The sequence below is a fragment of the Leptonychotes weddellii genome, chromosome 8 (genome assembly GCF_054177405.1).
Source record: "Leptonychotes weddellii isolate Sample4059 chromosome 8, ASM5417740v2, whole genome shotgun sequence".
Taxonomy (NCBI): domain Eukaryota; kingdom Metazoa; phylum Chordata; class Mammalia; order Carnivora; family Phocidae; genus Leptonychotes; species Leptonychotes weddellii.
Genome location: NC_138376.1, coordinates 123,284,648 through 123,302,808, shown reverse-complemented (window position 1 = coordinate 123,302,808; position 18,161 = coordinate 123,284,648). Strand labels below are relative to the sequence as shown.

General features: G+C 44.2%; 1 protein-coding gene across 1 annotated transcript in view; it reads right to left on the bottom strand.

Annotated features, from left to right (window-relative positions):
• The window catches only part of FNDC1 (fibronectin type III domain containing 1), a 103,131-nt gene that overhangs the window by 45,485 nt on the left and 39,485 nt on the right, over window positions 1-18,161 (bottom strand). The window contains exons 5-9 of the mRNA XM_081829254.1: window positions 12,569-12,775; window positions 7,105-7,203; window positions 5,442-5,559; window positions 3,374-3,561; window positions 2,530-2,637 (exon numbers count right to left, since the gene is read on the bottom strand). Coding sequence (XP_081685380.1) covers window positions 2,530-2,637; window positions 3,374-3,561; window positions 5,442-5,559; window positions 7,105-7,203; window positions 12,569-12,775 — 720 coding nt within the window. The remainder of the gene's footprint in view (window positions 1-2,529; window positions 2,638-3,373; window positions 3,562-5,441; window positions 5,560-7,104; window positions 7,204-12,568; window positions 12,776-18,161) is intronic.

Sequence of the window (18,161 nt, the reverse complement as noted above, 5' to 3'; positions counted from 1 at the left end):
TCATTCAGGCTACCAGACAAGGCCATGGGGTGAATTCGCGGGCAGTTTTCCATTCTCAGCAAATTAAACATATGGAACCCAGGACGCGTTGTCTTCATACAATGTACCAAAACTATTTACACAGCATTGGGAGTTTTTCTTCATTGTGCTTATTTACTAGTTTACTATGTCAGCATTAATATATCCTGAGTAGAAGAAGCCATGGAAGATTTAAATGACAACAGTCATAACTGAATCTGAAAAGCTACCAACACCTTTAAGAGTCTTGGTGTATTGATCTGGGCTATTTGTGCATTAAGCCAGGTAAATTCCATATCTGGAGTATAATTTCACTTTTGCAGGAATTACAGTCCTGACTCAATATATCTGGGTAAGGATATTTCACAGTATTTAAAACTGTGAGGAAAAGTTGCCAGTTCATAGATTTATGTGATGTTTAATGTTTCCATCTCCAATCAGCGATATTTACAAACATGTAATGCCCCTGAACTTTGAAAATCAGAGCAAATTCAGTCCAAGGAACTAATATAGCTCTATGCTTCTATGGAAATGCTGTAAGGTAAGGAAGCCATGTTTTGAAGCAGAATTTCCACCCTCGACTAAAAACTGTCATGTCTATTTTCCTCTCAGTGAACTCAAGATTTACAAAACTTATCAAATTAATGTGAGGAGGAGCTAACCATGAAAAATAATTTGAATCACAGAAAAACCAAGCAACTGTCATACTATCTATGTCATATGGAGAGAGCACCGAAGACCTTTTCTCTTCCCTGAGATCTAATCTTTAAAAAGTACATTAATTAAAAAACTTCAACCAAAAATGCCTTTGCAGCATTTGTCTGAAAAAAAATAAAAACCCACATTCTTTTCTTTTTGGAAATGAACAAACTAGTCATTTGTGTTGGTCAAAAGTAAGAATTAAAAGAACCCACTGTCTATGAAATCTGGTAATACAGATTTTTTTATGAATTCAATTCATCTGGAAAAAAATGCAACCATGTTGAACTATATTCTTCTTTTATCTTTTATATTTGTCATACATATAAATTCCCCAGTGTAATTATGAATTTTAAGTCCCACCACCACTGCTTTATGTAAACTGCCTAAGTAGGGTTAAGATACATGAGTTCTTTTGGACCCAAAAACTCAGTAGCTATTATTATTTCTGAAAATATTTCATTGACTACCAGGGAGGTTTATTCGCCAAAGAGCTATAAATATAAACTAAGATGTGGGAGAGGGAAAGAAAGCAAATAAGTAGCATGATAATAAAGTCATGAAAGGAGCAACAATTGCTTTTTTATAACTAACAAAAGTCATCAGCCAAAAATGTCTTTATGCAATTTTCAGAATCTTTGCCAGCATCACAACAAACTGTCATAAAAAAGGATGACTTAAAGGGCAACTAAATATTTCTTCTCTTCATTTGTTTCTGATTTATTCCACTGGGGAAAAAATGAGCAAGAATAATACAATATATTCTTTAAAATCTGCAAGCAGATGAAAAAGCATTAAGTTTGGAAACTACTACCCCACATCTGCCTTCTAACTTCCATTGTTCCATGGAAAGATATCCTTACAGGTCCTCAAAGATAACTTAACAGTCAAATACAAGAGAACCTTTCAGTTTTTTCAATTAAGAAATTCTCAAAGGAGGTTAGTGATAATTTTCTCAATTTCTTTACGCTTACACAGACCTTTCATAGTTTCTGGACATAGACTTAAGCTGTCTTCCAAAATCAAGTAATAATAAAACGTACCCTTAGGGTATCTATGTATAGGCAATGTCAGGGGAAAACCACCCTACAGCCTTCTTAAATGTCTCTGAAAAGACTTCTGAAAGTTCCTGAATGTTTTTACACAAAAAAAGAAGTAATTTGTGTTTTTATTTAATATCCTCAACAGATTATTTTTAAATTTAACTAGCTGTGAATATTTTATCCTATTTTAATTCCGTTTCATCTCTGGTTTTTTTTTTTTCTATTTTAAGGTCATATTTTTTCCTCAACCAAAAAAATAATTAATTAAAAAGGCTGATAAATAGGAAAAAATCCATTTTCATTTAATTTTTATTACTTGGTTTTCAAACCCATTAAATATCTGGTCTTATTCAAGACATTTGTGGTCCCACAGAGTTCCTACTTACTCCCACATTCCATGATCTTATTGGTACAATGAGAAGATCCATAGCATGAAACACAAGGCTGTCACTTGTATGGCTAAAGGTTATGATGTCACACCCATACAATTAAAAACACCCTTCCTGATAGCAGCATCGGAATCGTTGTGGATAGGGAAGATGAAAAGTCATCTTCATGAGCACCTGGATCTTACTGACAATGAGAACCCTACATGAAATACCCTTGTCCGTTGGGTTAGCGCCCCATATACATATGTTGCTTCCCTATTGCTCTTCCAGTCACCAAGCCTGCTATTAGAACTGGTGTTTATCAGAGTCAATGTACACGTCTCTGTTTGGGGTATGTCACTCCTGTGTGCACCTGATACCTTAAATAATGAGGTTCCTACCTTTCACTTTCCCCTCGGTCTCGGGCAGTGCGTCCCAAGCTACAGTGACAACTGTAGGTTTGCCGTTGACTGGCCAGACGTTTAAGTTTTCAGGAGCTGTTGTAGGAGCTACAAAAGGACAAGGACCCAAGGTTTAAAAATGCCCTTGTGGATATTTTAAAAGTAAGTGACATATGGTCCCTACAGATAGATTTTTCACTGAAACACTACAATGTTCATTTTTATTATACATGACAGAAAATTCTACACTCTCATTACTCTTTGTGCAATATAGTGATTTATGTCAGTGCTACTGACTCATGTAGTGAGTTTAGACATATCCAGGGAAATGCCTTTAGAAATTCAGAATTTCTTTCATTGCTGAATTTTGAAATATGTAAAAAAGATTAAAATCCAGGTGGAACTTCTTTTTAATAAAGCTTTTAAAGACATCGTTTAAAAGACAATAATTGTACAGAGCACAATTCTCCCCCAGAATCAAACACAAGCCCAGCCTTAGGGAAAAAGAGTCTCCCCTAACCTCCAGAGCCATGCATTACCCAGGGGCATGCACACATCCAGTGGTGATTTATGATTATGCTCCATCCTGGGATGTAATGTACTCTACATGTCAGAATAACATGCTAATGAAGATGGCCAGTGGAGGATAAACATGGACCTAAGCCTACAGTGCCTGAGCTTCTTTGCGTTCGTACATAGAAACACTTCCCAGATTTAGGGTTAATGTTACTTTAAAAAATGCTTCTGCTGCCCTTTATCACCATTGGCTTCTTAAACTATCTTTAAATCTTATTTTCAGGGCAATTCCCAAATAGAAGATCCGAAGGCCATTTTAAATACAGACCAGATTCTGGTGTTCTCTGGAAGACAGATGTACTCCATTTGCCATCTCTTTCACCCTGTGAAATACGGACTGCGAATTCATACATGGTGTCTGGAATCAGGTTCTCGACCAACACGCGTCTGTTGGAGGTCTGCTTGTGATCCCACCTTGCCAATTCCCCCTTTTCTCGATAGCGCACAGTGTACTGTCTATAAGAAAATGCAAGGCAACAATGCACCCAGTTGACCAATTCTCTGCAACTGAACGCTAGGTTCCTTGCTATTTTTCCTTCCCCATAAGTAATGACTTTTGGAGATAAGGAGAGAAATTAAAGAGGAGAAAAATCTACATTTTTGACTATGTTATTAAGTCAAAGAATTTACTCTTATGTTCCAGGAAAGGTGTCTAAAGTCAGTCAGGAAAGATGGAGCTTAGTGTCTTACTGCTCACGAGATCAAGCAGAGATTAAGAAGGGAAGGTACAGGAGGGGGACAGGTTTGACCAGGCAGGTGCCTTCTGAGGGGTGTGTGTGTATGTGTGTGCATGTATGTGGTGTGGAAAAAGCAATATTAAGAACTGAAACTGGCCCAAGGCATCTTGACTCTCCAGAAAAGACAAGAAGTTCCACTTCATGCCAAAGCAGGCATGTTTTCTATAGGTTCAGGAGGAAAGCCAACATGTGGTTTTGAGTAGAATTATTACCATGAGAAGGAGCAAAACTGTGTAATAAGCAGAGCAGGATAGAAGAGCTTACAAAAGGAACCCTACTGTGTGATTATCAGGGAGAGAAACATTGTGAACAAACATGGTAATAACAATCCCAGACAGAAGACATCCTCCACACTCTAAGAGTTGCAAATACCATTTATTGTGTTCCTTTGCCAAGAAATTTTCTTTGCAGCCACTTGGCAGTATAAAGCATGTGAAGCATTAACAAGGCGATATTTAATAAATCAAGATAAGACTTCAGTTGCAGACACAGCCCACCAATTAATACAAGAGTCCTGCTAAGAAAACCCGGGCCCTTTTTCATTTTCATCAAGATATTGGAAATCAAAGTTCAGTGGTAATCAGGAACAAAATGGCTAGGAAGAGAATCACTATGAGCTTTCTCAGGTCTTTCAAACAAAGCAGATGTCTTTTCTTTTTCTTTACTAACAGACAGTAACAGAAACTATATCTAATACAAATAATGGTGTGTGTGTGTGTGTGTGTGTGTACATACATATATAAAGAATAAATATATATAATAAAAATATATACATAAAATACATATATAATCTTAGCATTATATTCCATTCTTTTTTTTAAAGGATGTTCACTTTTCCTGGTTGTAGAAAGGTTCAAAAGCTAATAGTGGCCACCAAATCTTTGGCTTCCTCTTGGTAATATAAACAATTCAGTAGTTTAACACATAAAATTTTGATGGTTATATTAATCTACCACTAACAAGGAATGGTATTCACCGCTGGCTTTTTTAAACACAAAAATTATTTTAACCTATGACTGGTTTATCTTCTACTGCTATTGCAAATGAGTATAAAAATCTGAACAGCATAACATCATGGCTTACGAGACAAAACAGTGCCTTCTGCCATGCACAAATGAGCTAGACATAAAACAATTCAGTGTTTGAAGAATAAAGAACTACGGTGTGCAAGGCATTCAACAAATGTCCCCTTCTCTACATAAAAATCGTTCCTACTGTCACCCTTCCTGGATAACAGGAGGAAAGGTAAGATTCCTTCTAAGATGGGGCCACATCCTCTGCACACAAATAGATCATAGTGAGACAAAGCAAAACACAAATGGGGCAAAGAAAGAAACGGAATCTAGGGAATTTCCAGACACAAGATAAAACTCTGAGCAAGTGAGAGGTGAGGTCCTGCTGTGTGCGTTACACACGAGGCCCTGTCATATCCGATCTGCGGAAAATGTGTGACCGCACCTGAGACCAGCTAGATTGTCATAGAATAGTCTACCATTCAGCTACAGAAGAGGTCAGCATTCAGATATGTCAGAAGATATGGTCATTCAAATAAACACATGTCTCTGCAGGGCCAGAAAACAAAGAAATAATGGAAAGTACCTTGATGCAACAACTTTCTTCTGTTTTTCCAAAACAGGATCCACCCAGGCTACAAGCACGGATTGGGATGACATGACCCGGACATTGATGTCTTCAGGCACGTCTAGTTCATCCTCTTCTGAAATGACAGTGGGACACATTAAAGGCTATCTCTACAGTAGGATCTGTCCTGAGTTCCTCTGGCCTCTAGAGTTCATTATTCATGCTGTATAATTTTTAAATTGCTTACACTTGATGTCGATAAAATGAAATGAATAGAAAGCTAAGCAATTGTTTGCTTGGTCAATGTAAAAAAACCAAACTCTCCATTCCTGTTCTTCTTATCCACAGTCTAAGAAATGGGCCATTCACTTGTAAAGTTGCCCAATCCAGCTGACATAAAGAACAGTGCAAAAGGGATGCTTTGCCTTGGTCCAAGATACTCCAAGTAACTCAGTGTTTTCTTAACACATACTGTAAGTTTCTGGGAAATACAACAAGATTTGCAGGAAGCAAAAGTTTTGGGGGAGAAAAGGTCAAGCCAGAGCATTTCCTTAGCGATCATGGCATGAAATGAAATTCAAAGAAATGTACAAATCACATTGGGTTCAGTGTCCTCCCATTTTAGAAAATGTGGTTCCAAGACACATTAAAAGTTACATTCAGACATAAAATAGAATTCAGTTTGCCAATTTCCAAGAGAATACATCATACTCACAAAGCCTATAGTTTCTGTTCGATCTCCCCAAAACAAAGACCTACAGGCTTCAATTTTGCTTTTAGTATCTTGGGGGTTTTGTTTGTTTTTTTTATTTTCACCTTTCAGGGACCATGTTTCAAAAGGATGTGACTTTTGTTACAAGTAAGGGAAGGTGGAAATAGCCTGGTAGAAAAGCAATGCAGGCACTTTTTCTATAGCAGTAAATAACGAAAAATAAAAATGCAACATCATATATTTGAGACTTCTGTCACACAACGTAAGCAACTATAATCATAAATGTAAAATGATAATATAGAAATACACATAATAATTTAATATCTGCTCTGTAATATTAAACTATAATCACAAATAAATTGTGAATTCATGAAAATAACCATGCTGCAGGCTGCCTCTTTAAATTAAGGTGCAGGACCCAGAATAGGTATGTGTAATTTATTAATATGTAATATAAAAAAATCTGTGAAAGGATGTAGGGAAAAAGCATCCCTTAGTAAATGACCAATGATCAGGTTATGAGCAAGCCTCTGCTACATTTTTCTCACTCTTCTCAATGTTAGGTTGAGGTGATTTTGGCTAAAATGAAGTATGAGTGCGATCTTGCACCCTGTCCCCTCCACACCTACTCTTATTTCTCTCTGTTCCCGGGCTGCCACAAAGGGCAAGTGATATGTGGGTTAGACTGTGGCTTTAAATGGAGCAAATGCTTGGCTGCTCCTATGCAGTACATCCGCTGCACGGGGAAGCCATTCAAAATACACAGAGAAATATACTTCATTGGAAGAACACTCTCATCTCTGAGTATAAAAGAAATAAGCTCGTGTCCGAAATGTGACCAAGCCGGTCCTGTGGTTTCCTTCATACTCAGTGAAATCCATGTAATTCGCCACTCACGCAGCATCATTTGGAAACAACCCTGCATCCACACAGACCATGATATGAGCAGGTGCGTCCTTGGAAACATACCTGAAATCTTCCGTTTCGTTAGGGCAGCCCTGTAGACAGGCTGACTCTGCCCCTGTGAGTTCATGGACCGCAGGGAGACCACGTACACCGATTCCGAGGCTGTGAACCAACCGGCAAGGGATGAGGCTCTGCGTTTGGCCTTCCGGAACGCACACCCTCTTTGTCCGCATCCCCCTCCCCTCCACTCCCTTCCCATCTCGTCTTTCTGGGGCATTCCAACTGCTTCAGGACAATTAAAGATGAGACCAAGAACATTAGAAACTAGGCCTAAGAAGAACATTATTATGTGAGAAAATATGGAATGATATTACCCATAATTCTTGAGAAATGGGTTTCTATTTCCTCAACATCGAAGAAAGATGAACAATGTTTTAAAAAAAAAAAAAAAAGAGGGCGCCTGGGTGGCTCAGCTGGTTGGGCGACTGCCTTCGGCTCAGGTCATGATCCTGGAGTTCCGGGATCGAGTCCCGCATCGGGCTCCCTGCTCGGCGGGGAGTCTGCTTCTCCCTCTGACCCTCCTCCCTCTCATGCTCTCTGTCTCTCATTCTCTCTCTCTCAAATAAATAAATAAAAAAAAATCTTTAAAAAATAAAAAAAAAAAAGAACAGTATATTTACCCACAGAATTCCCCCAATTTCTTTTTACCTCCAAATAGAGAAGAGGGGTCAGTCTGTTTTTTTATCTGTCATCCAAAAGAAGGGAGCAAGACAAGAACAGTGAGTGCACCAGGTTATCAGTCCAGAGAGGATGCTGGGCCCTCGGAAACTGAAATCCTCAGAACTGAGCCTCCAAAGATTTGCTAAGAGCAAATGTAAGAGTTTAAATATATCTTTTATTTCTGGATTGTTCTTTCCGTTAGTTCCCTCTACCCCACACTCCAAATTGTACATTGGGTCCAGTAGTAGCCAACCGAATCTAAACTTGAAAACTTTATTTGGAAAAAAATTACAATGATGAAATAAAACTTGTAACTCTGGAGTACCATGGAATCATAAAATCTGGGATCCCAATGAAACCTTGATTAAATTCCAAGTTGACCTTCTTATTTTATAAGTAAGGACATAAAGCCATGAGAAAATTGATTGATTTGCCCACAGTCATGCCCCTAAGAAGGACGCATAATCTTCTCTGAATCCAGAGTCACTAATGCCTAACTCCAGGCTCTATTGACTGGGCTTCCAGCAGCAGCCTTAATTAGTTCAAGAAAAAAATGAGGCAATATGATATATTTCTCTATTTTTAAAAATTTTTTTGAGGTAGAGCAAGCACGGAGAGGGCAGGGAGCAGATGGAGAGGGAGAGAGAGAACCTTAAGCAGGCTCCGTGCTCAGCGTGGAGCCTGACTGGGGCTCAATCTCACCACTCTGAGATCGGGTGAGCCCAAATCAAGAGTGAGACGCTTAAAGGGCTGAGCCACCCAGGCTCCCCAATATGATATATTTCTAATCATACACCATCAGGTAATACACCATCAGGTAACTACAGCATCAGGTAATACTTAAGCAAGTTAGTAGAGGTGACAGAGATCCTAATGAGAACTTGTAACACTGTAGGTCTTCCTTCAGGCATTGCAAACTTTCACAGTAATGGGAAAATAAACCTTTTGTTTTTACAAACAGCATGTCAGTTAAACATAAAAGGAGACCAGTGTTCAGAAACTTCACCCAGAGAAACTTATAAACTGCTGTAGGCCAGTCACATTTCAGGAGAAGGGGATAATATCTGACAACCTTTGAACAGCCTCTCTCTCTCTCTCTCTCTCTACACACAAACACACACACACACACACACACACACACATATAGGGCAGGTGAAACTCATGCTGTGATGAGTAAATTATTATTTAGGCTAAGGCTCTGACATGCTACCACTGAATTTTGAAATGTATGTTTTATAAAAGGGAAAAATCAAGTTTGTAACATCGGGATTCATAGAGCATAAAACTAAGCTTCCAAAAAGAGGAGTCCCTGAAGACGGTCAATTTCTTGGTGCTATTGACAAAGGAAGCAGCCAAAGGTCAACAAAGAAAAACTCTGCCATCCAACCTCGCAACCCAGGACCACATATAAAGAAACTGAAAAAGCAGTGCCCCATCATTTATCAAGAGCCCCCCAAAATTAATAATTTCCACAATTGACATTTTTACATACTTGTGATGTATTTCTTAAAGTTCCTAGGTTGTTGTTAACACCCAGATTCTTGACTTGCGAGCTCTCCACACTCAACCTGGCCCGAGATTACCACGAAGGAAGAAGAAACCAGAACCGCCCACGTGTCTGGGTCTGGTCTCTGCTGTGTTGAGTGTGTCACATCAGCTCCTCATTTAGTCCCGACAGAAGCCCACGAGGAAGCTACTCTCACGGTCTCCTTTTCACAGACGAGAAACCAGGTTCAGGGGGATGAGATGACCCACCCATGGTCCTGGACGAGGTGTCAGGGCCAGTGTGACACCCAGGATTTACTGCAGCAGGTGAGGAGAGAGCAGGGCGCAGAGCCAAGTGCCGGCTATGGAGCAACCATCTCTTTTTCACAGAAATAATGAAGACCCCCTGGTATGATAACACGCTCCATTCTGTGCCCCTGATCATTAGTACTCTGGAAATAAAACTTCTGAAATGACCTCAGCGTCACAGTGCCCCCAGGCACCACGGCCCCTCATCAGAGCCAGCGTATCGGCTCACTTCCCCGACCTCAAGTGTGTGACTCGGTAGAAACTCTGGACTTGGGACTGTCCATCCTGACTTCCTGAAGGCCCCCAAACTCATGCACTCCTTCCTTATTACTGTCCCGCTCCCATGTGAGCCCCTGTGCTTCCTATGTCCTCTGGCCTCTGTCTCCCATGGCTGCCCGTGCTCCCCTGGATGGGACTCAGCCCGGGGCTCCCACCCCGGCACTTCCGGCCTCCCGGGCCTGCTCTAAGGTCTCTGCTTTCACGACACTCCGTCCCTGGTCTGTCTCTGTGGAGGGCTGCTGGGGCCCCAGCGCCCCCTGGGGAGCCTGACATAGAAGACGTCCAATCATATGCGCTTCGGGAATGGCTGGGAGGGTGGGAGTTTTGCTGACAGGACCTCGGGCCCACCTCTCTCCAAGTTTCCTTGGCCACCCTCTGCGGGTACCATGCCCTCGATGGCATCTCGGTCATAAACGGAAGTAAAATCCTATGTAGGATAAAATGAGGACACTGGCCTGCCATGACACAGCAGGCCCACTGTGACGCCCGCCCCGGGATTCACTGCATCCTCCCCACCATGATGGAGCAAGCATCCGGGGAGCCCTCTCCGTCCTCAAGGCAGCCTTGTAGAGCATTGGCAGTGGCAAGTCCAACACTTTTTTGTTTGATGAAAACTCAAAAGCCAACATGTTGTCATGGAAGCATGGGAGGCACTGTTCATCAGGCTGGGACCGGAGCCCAGCTCTGACCTCGGTTCCCACACTGGCTCAAGTTCAAGAAGCAAACAAATCCTTCTGTTGCCCTCAGATGAGCCAGGGGTCACTACTGAGGAAATGAAGAGACAGCAGAACCAGTCAGATGAGAAACCTGTCCGCACTAAACGGGGTTTAGAACGGACTGGTTCTGCATGGTGTCTACCAAAGACTCGGAACAATGACAACTTCCTGCTGGAAACACGCTCCCCTCAGTCTCAGGAATGCAGAAGGAGTGACTCTCCTCTGCTGCTGGTATTCTGGGTAGAATTTGGCCCATTTCCCCCCGCACAGTACAACTATTCAAAGCAAGGGATAGCTTGGGAATGAATGACCAGAGTCTCCAGATGCCGGGGCCTCTGGCTCTAGGTCTCGCCGCGAATACTGAAGCCTCACAAAGCACATGCAGCTCGCATGTCTCCAGTGCCTTCTTCGATCCCATGTGGTGTCCGGTGGCCCTGGAGCTGAGAAGTAGCTGGTCTTTTTGCCTGGGAAGTCTGGAGTCTGCATTTTGAGATGATTTGGATGCTCTGCCCAGCAGAACACCCATCAGACTTGTCCAAGGGTCTTCAGCAGGTGGCTGAACAGACAGCAGTGAATAGGATGGTGACTTGCGGGCTATTTCAGGAAGAGAATCCAGGCTGGCCTTCCGCTAGTGTCTCCAACCAGATCAAAGTGGCCCCGAGCAGTGCGTGCCATGGCGCAGGGGGCCAGCCTTGGGAGTCCCGAGGAACTCAGAGCTGCTTGTCCAAATTCCAGAATCTGTGGTCACACCTTGAGCAGAGGGGACTGTGTTCCCAGAGCACTGGAGGCTCGTGGGGCCAGTAGACCTTATTCCCATAGGGCAGCCCCATTTCCATCACCACCTTTCTCACCGGGCTGCTTCCTGGGCCCCAAACCGCTGGTCATCGCTGCTGCGAGCCTGGAACCCTCACTCTGGCTTCTCCTCTCCCTTCTTTCTCCCATTTCTTTGTTTTGTCTCGCCAGTCTCATTTCCCACCACTTGCCTGTCCCTCACCGTGTCTGACAGAAGACTTAACTGCCTTCTCACCGGTGACTCTGTTCACAGCACAGACCTTCAGCTCTGTGCCCTTCTGGGCTCCTTTGCCCAGATCCGGTCCTCTTTCCCACCTCCAGCCCATCTCTCCGATGCTGGAAGCTGAACGAGGCCTGGCTTTTGTTAGCAAGTGAAGAGATCACCAGGTCCCACTGGAGTCTTCTGGGAGGGCCCAATAAATCACCCCCCCTTCCTCACCCGAGTACTGATCCAATTAGGAAGCGACTGAAGAATAAGCAGTGGGGCCAGCGTATTTATTGCTGGTACCAGCTACGCTGGAGATCACAGGGCAAGCGTGCTTTCTAGTATGAGCCCCAGAATTACCAGGTTCTACTGCCCGGCAGCCCTGGGCCCTACGTTACCTATGCCCAGAGGAGCTGAGCAGATTGTGCGCTCTCTTCAGCCTGGCTTAGCTGCAAGAGGAGGACACACAAAGGGGCAACCCACGCTTTCCCAGCACCTCCCGCCAAACTCATCAGGTCAACGGGGGGGCGTGAGGAGAGGGGGAGAAAAGCAGGACTTTGCAGCACCTCAACCCACGCTGGAACCCTGTGCATAATCTCTCCACGTTCCAGCCGATGTCCTGTCTGCGTCCCATGGCCAAAGCTTCCTTCGCACAACAAGGGTTTGCAAAGAAGGAGGAAGGCAGGCCTGGCGTGCAGGCTCCATCAGCGGCCACCACATTTCATCTTGAAAGGACCCAAGGTCCAGTGTCCTGGGAGCTAAGACAAAACTTAAAAGAACAAAACGGCGAAAGCAGAGACAAGATGAGAAAAGCATCAGCTTCTCCATGTCCAGGGAAATGGCCCAGCTCAAGGAACTGGTGCTATCAGATAGAGCCAAGAACACAGTTGTGAATAATCATCACACCCGGAAAATGAACACTACACGTCAAATATAATTTTCGGTCACAAACAAGCTTCTAAACGTTGACATGATGGCAAAGGTCATCAACACATCCGACACCATTTAACACTGAACTCACCCAGCTTTTTAATTTCGTGCGTCCGCTCATCTCTTGTCAGTGGGACATAATTCATCTTCCGGCCACTTTCCCCGTAGCCCAGAAGAAAACCCCGCGATCTGCGTGGACTCTTGGCTCCCGACAGGCGCGGTGCCTTCCACGCAACGGAGAGCCGGTCGTCTGAGGATCGGACTCGGACACGCAAGGGCTTGTTTGGCACTTCCTTTTCTTAAAGAGGACATGACACAGAAATTATTACACAGTATATCCGTTAGCATGAACCGCTGAGTCTAGAAAGTCTGTCCAAAGACGGAGCGGCAACAATTAGCAGCTGGGCTCAAAACATCCATTTTTGGTAAATCAACTCTAGTAGGAACACTTTTCCCCCAAGGGTATCGACACTCGATGCCCCCATTCCTCCCCGCATTTCAGACAGAGGTCTCCAGAACTTAAAGTGAAAACACCCCATTGTGAGCCTGCCATCCGGAAGTCTTGGATGTTTTACAACATTCTTCCTCGTCTATTTTGCCTTCTTAAGTTGGGCGGCGATGATGACCACACAGCCCATTGCTGGCACCAGCCGCACTCTGGCCCGCATCAGGGATATGGTCCGGCTAATAAGCGTCTCTCTGCTTACAGAAGCCGGGTACTTCCAAGCATTGTTCTTCAATCATCTACAGTGACTAATTTTTTAGACTGGAAAATTCCCAGCTAAGTGAAGACATAGAAACAAAATCCAATGTCATGAGTTAGTGTAAACTTCAATAACACAATAAATCAAGAGCCGTTGGAGATGGTTATTCTGAAAAGCCAGACACATGGCTCCCATGCCTTGAATCTAATCAAAAGGAATATCCTTTTGTACATTACCTGGAGATAACCTGCTCAAGTTACTGGGCACCCCCATTCCTAAAGGCTTCTAAGAGAATACCATGTTATGGTTCAGTAAATATTTTCCCCGATATGCAAAACAGTCATTATTAAGATTTTTCGGTTTTGACCCAATAATGCAGCCAAAGGACTAACCACATGAAACTTGCCCTTACAGCCTGGTGTAATGAGCGTAACCACGTTCCCTAGGGTTATACTAAACTGATCTCAGTTTTGTTCCAAGTTAAGAGGTAGGCTCTCAATTTCAAGGACTAGCTTCTATAAAAATTAGGGACCACTAAGTGATTATGCAAATGATAAATATGCTCATTTATATAGTTCAAAAGAAAATAATTTGCCAAACGTGTTCAATACTGACAGCCAACTCATTAATGGCACAGCATTCAGTAACTGTATGAGTTCCTATATTAATCCTATGACTTGGTTATTCTTATGAGTTCCCAATGTGATGCTCCATGTTTCTAGAAAGATCCAGGCTGCCAAAACTTATTAAGGCTTGAGTTATCCACAGGTGACTGTGTCACAAAGGTGGACACGAATTCCCTTTATCAGCATGGGTCACTGATGAATAGACCTTGTGTGGGGTCTGAGTGAGAAGACTTTTTGTAAATAGCGGAGGCAATGTCTCATAAAAACCACGTAGGAAAAGCAAAATCTGAATAATGAGCAGCATGTTCAGTCTCATTTATCAACAATGATGTTTTGGTTTGTTTTTAAAGTTAGCAGATTTGCAGAGGACATTCATCAGAACAAAACACATAACCAAGTTGACTTGCTCAGGAATAGCGTTCACATCATTTTCAGCTTTGTACAAAGTCATGAAATAGACTTGACATGAGCCACAAGCAGGGGCATAGACGTGGAGAGAGAATTTCACAGGAAGCAAAAACCCTTTGCTTCATTCTGTCTTCACAGCCTCTAAGTCATGTTTCCCTCTGTTTGCCTCCAACACAAACCGTCACCACACGCACAAAAGTCAGTTTTAACAGAAGACCGTCCCGTGAGTGATGACATAGACTCTCTGAGGGTGAACCACCTGAGGCTGGGGTTTGATTTTATGGGGTGCCCAGCTTTGGGCAAGGGTCGGTACTGTGTTTTTTAAAAGTTCATAAGATGAAAATGATCTCTGCCAACAACATATGATGCTTACTTTATTTCTATAAAAAGCTCATACCTCCTCAAGGGAACTTCTCAGTGATGTGGGGCTGAAAATGACACCTGCTCAAGCTGCCACAGGCCATTTGCACTGCTTGTTTTGGGGGCAGAAATGACAGGGCTGCCACCCAACCATGGCCGCCACAGTCTATTTCCTGAGGGGCAGCAGTAAACAGGACAGATGTCCATGGTGCTATTATCAACTTGACTGTCCTCAGTGTTACCCCCCCCCCCACCCCGGCACTTGTTCTGTATCCCTTTGTGGCCTATGGCAATGCTCCCACCACTGCAGAAAGCAACACACCAGCGTGGGAGTTCTGGGATGACCTCCAACAAAATGGGCAAATGTACTGAAAACACACACATGGGTCTCACAGGAGTCAGATAAAAAATCAATTATTGAACAGACATGGTATTCTCTGCCCTGTGGCTCTGTTCCAGTCCTGGGACACTTCCGGCCACGCACACTACAGGGCAAAGTGCTCCTGGAGGGCGCACTGTCCCTGCCAGGCTTTGGGAATGTGGCGGGTCTCTGCTCCAAACAAATAACCCCTGACACTCAACAGTAAAGTGCTGACAAAACTGTAAGAAGGAAAAAGACCATTGGAACAGTGACAGGGTCCCTGAGGAGCAGGAAACACTAAGCTTTCAAGGACATGGAGTTCGGTCTCAGACGGCAGAAGTTTATTGCTTCAGCTGCCCAGCCCATGGCTCTGTCTAGGCATCAGCCAGCCACACTGCCCCCCTCAAACTGTACGGGCTTTCACCCCAGGCCCCCACCTGCTGTGTAGCCACCCCACACCAGGGCTGGAGAATGAGGCCAGGCCTGCTGAGCAAGGGACTCAGGGGGAACGGGGAACAGGGCTGAGGCTGAGGCTGGCCCCAGCCACCAACCACGCTGCCTACTTTACACAGAACTTCACAGTTTACCACAAGCCCTCACACAGTTTATTTTAATTGTCCTTACAAGAGCTTCAGGGTTAAGCAGGATACATGTCATAATCCCCAAGAGGTTCAAAGAGGTGACGTCGCTGACCCAAGGCCACAAAGCTACTAAGTGCCAAGTGAGGACCTGAATTCAAGCACTGTGGGCTGGGTTCCATTCTCATTTCGCGAGACACCTTCCAGTTCCGCTCTCCCCTCCCCCCACCTGCCATCCCGCCAACCACCTAACCTCTTCTGCCAAGGAATGTGAAGCAAGGTTCTGAGCTGGACAGACCCCTCCTCAGGGGAGCATAATGCCTGGCACAGTAGGCATGAAGTGCACACGCGTGCGTGTGTGTGGTGTGTGGGTGCGCACGCGTTTAAACAGACCAGACAGTACACACAGCCGGTAGCAAACGAGTAAGAGAAGGCCTCTTGCCAAAGACTGCCCCGAGAACTCCTCCTGCCACACACAGAAGTCACTGACTCTGAAAACCACAGAGTAAGGTGAAAACAACCCCCTCAACCCAGCCCCCCATCTTTCAAACCTTGGTTTTAGAAAAGCCAACCGTAATTTTTTTTTCAAGCATTTTGAAATTTTCCTTTCTTTAATATTCTGGGACACATACCATCAAACATCTTCCATAGATCTTTATAGATCATCTGGTAATCCTCTTTTAAGCTGATGCACACATTAAGAAAAAAAAAAAACTATCCATATGGTTCAAAGGCACTTGCTATGAAATTATTCCAGTGCTTTCTCTAAGCCTTATGTGACAGCTTCACAGAAGCCCTGTGAAATTTCTCTGATAAATCTCTGCAAGTCTTTTTATCTTGTAAACAGGAAGTCACAATTGCCATGCGTAATCACGTTCACATCAGCCACTGCAGAGTGTATTTTAAACTTGGCAGGGCACATTCCCTCCTCCGTTGCTAGTGCAACGGAATCAGGTAGATTACTCAGAACTGGCCAATCAGAGAAGACCCACAGTGGTTAATTACACACTGTCTACTTGGCAGGTCAGCTGGGTGCAACAATTACCACCTGGAGTATAGCAGACTCCGGAAGGCCAGACAGGATTAGAGCATCTCTCCTGATCTGTACTGCCAGTTAACACAAATTGGCAAAAATTCTGAAATTATACAGAATCAGAATCTGTTCTTTTCACAAAGAAAAAAAATCAAAAAAATCAAAAGATCAACATGATGCTGTGCCCATCTACAATCCAACGCTAGTTGAACATGGTTGCTTCCGCACTGGGCTTCCACAGGCACTAAAGTCAGGGTCTGAATCTGAGTCTAGGACTCTCACGCTGGGTGACTTAGAGAACCTTCACTGAAGCTCAGTTTCCTCCTCGGTGAAATATATATAGCATATCGAGTTTTGTAACAGAATCCACATAAAGCATAGAAAGCTGTACTGGCATACAGTAAGCACCCATTAATTGCTAGATGTGTCTGTGACTGCGATAAAAATGAACTCCCTCATTTATCAGACTCCCTACATGGGTGGGCCACCCCCCCCCCCCAGAGCCATGGTCGCACCACAGAGCTTACCGTGATGCCTTGCACACAGGGGGCACTAAAAAAAATGTGTCTTAAAGAACCAGACATAAGCAGAACGCACTATTGTCAAAGACTCTTTACACTGAAAACCTTCTCAGCTATGAGGTGGTCTAATCCAGACCCTTTTTTCTGCACCATAAACTGATAGCGCTACTCTTCATTAACACCTAACAATTATCAATTACTCTGAGCAAGTCCCTGCTCTTTGTTGGCATAAAGGAGTCCATGACCACTGCTGTCCAGTGACCACTTCCCTCGGCCTGGTCTCAGCTAACAGGACACTCTCATTTTCCAGCAGAACATCCACTATCACTCAGCACACAGCCCTACTGAGCAACTTGACACCCCACTTCACGGACCTCCCAGCTTTACAGAGATAGATAGTCGCGATCCTCATCCTCATGGCCTGAAAGGGCAGGCCTGTGTGCTCACTGGCCTTCCACTCACCCATCCTCTGCCCCCAGCAGCTTCCCCACAGTCCCCAAACATCAGACCCCGAGGCCAGCAGGGGCACTGGTCCATACAGCAGGAAGGGGTCCAGCCCGTGAGGCTAGCGTGGTGGCCCTCACTCCACAGTGTGCACCACACTCACCTAGAGGGCTTGTGAAAACACGTCCCAGCCCCCACCTCTATCAGAGCCAAGTGGGAGTCCAAAGCTTCTGTGTACTTTTTTTTTTTTTTAAGATTTTATTTATTTAGGGGCGCCTGGGTGGCTCAGTCATTAAGCATCTGCCTTCGGCTCAGGTAATGATCCCAGGGTCCTGGGATCAAGCCCCACATCAGGCTCCCTGCTCGGCAGGAAGCCCGCTTCTTCCTCTCCCACTCCCCCTGCTTGTGTTTCCTCTCTCGCTGTCTCTCTCTCTCTGTCAAATAAATAAATAAAGGGGCGCCTGGGTGGCTCAGTTGGATGAGCGACTGCCTTCGGCTCAGGTCATGATCCTGGAGTCCCTGGATCGAGTCCGCATCAGGCTCCCTGCTCGGCGGGGAGTCTGCTTCTCCCTCTGACCCTCCTCCTTCTCATGCTCTCTGTCTCTCATTCTCGCTCTCTCAAATAAATAAATAAAATCTTTTAAAAAAA